The following is a 5,357-nucleotide window of genomic DNA, read 5'->3' as shown; positions in this document are numbered from 1 at the left end:
TCTCCAGCTGCCTAGCCCCTTTCCCCCTTATCATATGTACTAAAAAGTTTTGGTAACTTCTTGAGTGCCAAGACCTTTTGGTTGTTTAACTTCTTTCATTGCCATTCACTCTTCCACATAAAGTACAATTTTTGAGGCCACACCAGAAAGGGACATGGTGAAATGCAGAAACTGGCTACAGAAATTGGCTAGGCTAGCTCTCTGAACCCTAAGGAGTCCCCCACACCAGACCTCTTCCCAACAAAGAAAATCCAGCAGCTTTCTACTCCTCTGCCTATGGAAGCACAAGCCAGAAAACTCCTACATATCTCTTGTCTGTTAATTAAAAAAATAGGGAATGCAAAGTACTATTTAATTGATGTAAATCATAACTATAACACTATGTGGTACTAGGCATGTTCAACTCAAACTGAGGAATGAAGGTCTCTTCAATACTACTTTAAATAACTGCACCCAGAATTGTCCCTTAAGTGGTAGATAGGCTCCCCAGCTATGGCACATTGTCTGTTACTGACAGGATAAGCCTGGAATAATTCCTGCCTAATAACTTTTGCCCAGGCTGGATATTGCAATGAAAAAGTCAGTACTCTGTAATTTTTAATATTGGTTTTTATCAGGTTTTTGGAATGGGTATTGTATGACTATACTGGTTTAGCTTAATAGAGGCCTTTAAAGAAAAAAGCAATCAGGAAAGAAAAATATAGCTCAAGGAAAACCGCTTTTCCATATACCCTTAAGGGTTCTTAAGAGAGAATATCAGAATTAGAAAAGGCCCAAGCACATAGAAAGTTCAAATAAATTATGACAAGTTTAAACAGAAACGATCCCTCCAAAGAGTAGTTCTGGAGAGTTAGACCAATAAGTGGACACCCACTGGAGATATCTAAAGAAAGTAGGTATAGATTATGATCAGGAGATAGGAAACATTTTAGGTAAGGCTATTTTGAAATCCTTTTTTTACTAAATAGTTTATTCTTATTGTTAAAATAAACAATATTTTGTCTTAAAGCAGTTTGATTAATGGCTGTCTGAAATAGTACTGGTTACAACCACAGGTGTCCAAATTTAGTTAGCCCTTCAAGGCATGATTAGATAATATACGGAGTACTACAACACTCCTCTCCTTCCTCCCAGAGCTATATGCCATGTCTGCAGTGTGCATCTTAGGCTGGCCTCCTCAGTTACCTACAGACTTGCAGTTGACTTCCTTTTTTAGTGCAGGACTGTCATCCTTGTATCAAGGGACTGTCACAGCTGCCAACCGTAACCCTAGCTCAATCCAGGGGTGGGAGACTGCTGTATCTATGTTCTTATGTTCCCCATACAAAAAAAGTAGTAAGGAGGAAGAGGAAATTCTGCTTACTGCTACTTCAAAAGGAACTTTAAATACTAGGATTTAGGTGAGGCAGACTTAAAGGCTAAGAATTTTACTCATGGAAAGGAGGGGCATATCCCTGAGCCTCCTGGGCAAGGCTGAACAGTTTCTTTTATGTTTTGAAGGGGTGAAACAGGTTGATAAGGGAAGATAACAGGTGTGGAATACACAGATGGCACACGCTACTATATATTGTATGCACATACCCCTGCTGAACTGAAAATGCACTGCCCTTTTATTTGAGATGCACTCACCGGGTTAGAATGGGCTGAGACTGTGCTAGCAGCAGATGGAGATCGGGAAACTACCGGACTGATGAGCTGAGGGAACGAGCCCCTGGCCACAACTAGCTGGACATTATCTTTTGCTTTCTGTAGGATGCTGATAGCCTGCTGATGTGTAATTGTCTGATCAAGGGCTTGTCCATTAATAGCAAGGATTTGATCGGCTTCCTTCAGCCTTCCATCTCTGCCACATGCATATAAATAGAGAAGAAGAAACACAAACCACAAACAGCAAAAAAAAAGTGTTGCCACAGAAATTACAGTATTTTGACAATTTTCCAGAAATTTTTATTATCCCGTTTTCTATTTCCCCACTTTTTAATCTTTCCCTGCAGTTTTGCTCCAAGGAGCTACTGTGGCACCCTGGTGATCAGCTCCCTTTGAAGCTAATCCCACTGCCACTCTCTCATGGCTACTACCCCCCAGCTAGCTCCCTTCTTCCTGCACCCCCATCCGAGACTAAGCATGTTAGATCTCAGCTGCTCCCAACCATAGCCTGGGAACTTATGTTTATTCTTGACTTTGAGTCTCTTGCTTAACAGACCAAGCACTCTTCTTTGTTCAGAGCAAGAGTTCTGAATATTCATCAAACCATGCAGTGGAACATACTTTCATCAACATATTAAGAAAACTAATTTTGTTTCCAGAAAATGAGAGGGGGAAAAAAGAGACAGAGAGGATGATAAAACAGATCCATTTTAAATGGAAAACTAGTATAAATTATAAAAATGATGCATCATTTCCTAGCAAAGGAAGCACTTCTGTACAGTCATATACTGAGCCTTTCCCAGACCTACTTCAAAGGAAGGAGTCTATATGGATAACTTGTCCACAGCATTCTTCATTTCTTCTATTAGAGTCACACAAGCAAAGGCTCTGGAAATCACACTTTTAAAAAACGTAAATGACAATTACAAATTGTCACAAAAACAAGTTTCCCCGTATGATGCACTTCTAGGTTCAGCTCTCCTAGCTCAGGGGCCAAAACAGTCAGGAGTGACCACGTAAAATGCTTTCTAGCCTCAATCCAGAATATTTGGTTTGGAAATCTGGAATGCCTTTGCTGACTATAGGATGATTTATTACTCCTAGGGCTTCTTAAATTTATGAAACCCACTGCAGTAGTTGAAAAGTTCTGTTCCCCAATAAAGCCATCCTGGAATTAACAAACAATTTGTTCTCTTTGTAAATCAACTACGACAATGAAAATATGTCTCAGCTTCTCTATCTGAACAAAGCAGCACAGGACTGTTGTAGAGAAAAGCAATTTGAAAAAGGAACTAAAATAATTTAGAAAAATTGCTCTGATATAGAGAAAAAGCAAAGTTTTACTGAATTTAACTCTAGTACACATACTCTCTACTCCATTAAGTGATGATGGTGTTTAGACAAAAAAAATGCATAAGAGTATATACGTTTTGCATAAGACTTTGGGTTTTGCTGGGGGGTGCTTGCAGACATAAAAACAAAACAAAACAAACAATGGCACTTTAATTTAAACTCAGCACATTCCTGCGCCAAGCCCTGTGAATGCCCAGAAGAGGCAGTGTACTACTTCAACCCGGTGCTGCAGCGTCTGTAAAGATTAGGTGCTTTAGTGGGGCTTTTTGGCACTTTTATCTAATAGCTAATTGAATCAACTTTAGCTAAAAGTGTCAAAAAGCTCTGTTGAAGCACTTGATCTTTACAGACGCCGCAAAGCTGGGTTGAAGTAACGCTCTGCTTCTGTTAAACCAATTGGGGGTGGGGAGGAAGGGAGGAGGTTAATGTCTGCAGGCAGAGATCTAACATGTAAAACCAAAATAGCCATGGATTGTGGATGCTGAGCACCTGCTAATTTTTTCAGTGAGTGCTTGAGCCTATGCATAAGAGTCAAAGCACATGGCACAGGCAGGTAAGAAGATACTCTGCAAGACATCATGCAGCCCCTACATATTATAGAGATGACATTCATATGGAGGATCAATAGCCCAGATCAGTACATATGACTGAGCCAGAGGCATGGCACAGAACAGACCACATGAACCCAGATGCAAAGCTATCTGGGGCAGATAAGGGGAGCAGAACACACAAATTCTTTTAAATTGTTCCCTACTATTTAGCTGTAGGTACCTGAGCCTGGCATATCTAGTTCCCATGGTAGGAGTCTTTTTTTCTCCTGTTCAGTCATGACTTGTGGGATCAGGATTGAAGTTTAAAGGATATTTTCAGCAAACACTTATTGCTGAATTTCACATAAGAACATCTAGAAGCACTTGGTTAATTCCAATGTTTTTTCACTAGTGTACACATTTTAGGTTAAGCATTGCTTGAAGCTGTGAAACCTAGACAGCCATTCTGAGATGAATACTTTTGCTCAGTGAAACCTACCTATCAGGCTACTTTGTGCTAGTCAAAGTAAGGAGGGCATCAGAATCAAGATCTACAGCAACAATGGCATCTTCAATACAACATTTAAAAAACTACTCTTCCTTTGATGGAGATTAACAATATTCCTGATACTATAATTGGGAACGTTATCAGCAAGTAAGGTCAGAATCAATTCCTGCATCTGGAAAAATACAATATTTTAAAAGATTAGACCAGTCATCAGATGCAGCTCTGCTCCAATGCAATAAATTAATATTAAATTTACATTTACAATTTAAAGTTTTTGTTTAAATTGTCTGCTTTTCAGTTGAGACAGAAATGTTTTAGACTTCAGAATCTGCAAGAATAAACTCTGGTACCATGACAATGACAAGCCCACAAAATAATCCCCCAAACCAAATTACACTGTTATGCAGTGTTCACATGTTATGTTGTTATGCAATATTTTATAATAATGTGTTAATCTATCAGTGTTCTTACCTATGTGCCACACTTCCGTCTTGAATCTCCTGCACAAATATTCCCAGTTCCCCTCTGTTTTCACTCTTCAGTCCCACAACACTAAAGCCCAAGCCACCACTTAGAGGTTTAACAAGATCTATGGTCTCAATGAGGCGACCCTGTTCCGGAAACCAAACAAACAAGACACACACATTAAACACTGAAAAACCTGCTGAATCATTTTAAACACAACTACACATAAAATTGTAATCAAACTCTTACAACTGAGACTTCATACGAGTCAATAAATGAATAATTTATCATTATGAAAAGTTATCTACCTACTTATAGGCCAAACGAAAGCTGACACATTTCAAGGATTTCAGGGAGAGCAATATAAATTATTACAGTCCTGGAAAAGATTAGAAGAAGTTAAATATATAGTTTGGCTTAACGGTGACTAAAGGAGGACATGACACCTGTAAGTTCTTCATAGTTTCATATTAGGTAGGGTCGGAAGGGACCTGAGCAGATCATAAAGTCCGACCCCCTGCCATGGCAGAAAAGAGTACTGGTGTCAAACGACCCCAGCAAGGTGATTGTCTAGCCTTGTCTTAAAGACCCCCAGGGTAGGAGCCAGCACCACTTCGCTTGGAAGTTGGTTCCGGATCCTAGCCGCCCTGACAGTGAAGTAGCACCTCCTGATGTCTAATCTGAATTTACCCTCTGCCAGCTTGTGATCGTTATTTCTAGTCACTCCTGGTAGCTCAGGGAAACAGGGACTCCCTCAATGCCTGCTGGTCCCCCTCTGACTAGTTTGTAACAGGCCACTATATCCCCCCTCAGCCTTCTCTTGTGGAGGCTGAACAGGTTCAGGTCCCTGAGTC

General features: G+C 40.1%; 1 protein-coding gene across 13 annotated transcripts in view; it reads right to left on the bottom strand.

Annotated features, from left to right (window-relative positions):
* Positions 1 to 5,357, bottom strand: part of MPDZ (multiple PDZ domain crumbs cell polarity complex component) — a 160,769-nt gene that overhangs the window by 102,160 nt on the left and 53,252 nt on the right. For all 13 annotated transcript variants that reach the window (XM_019517589.1, XM_019517582.1, XM_019517586.1 and 10 more), the window contains exons 5-6: positions 4,510 to 4,649; positions 1,630 to 1,843 (exon numbers count right to left, since the gene is read on the bottom strand). In XM_019517589.1, the coding sequence (XP_019373134.1) occupies positions 1,630 to 1,843; positions 4,510 to 4,649 (354 nt within the window). The remainder of the gene's footprint in view (positions 1 to 1,629; positions 1,844 to 4,509; positions 4,650 to 5,357) is intronic.

Source organism: Gavialis gangeticus, unplaced genomic scaffold (genome assembly GCF_001723915.1).
Source record: "Gavialis gangeticus isolate Ggan-Ray unplaced genomic scaffold, GavGan_comp1, whole genome shotgun sequence".
NCBI lineage: Eukaryota > Metazoa > Chordata > Crocodylia > Gavialidae > Gavialis > Gavialis gangeticus.
This window is presented reverse-complemented; position numbering and strand designations above follow the sequence as displayed.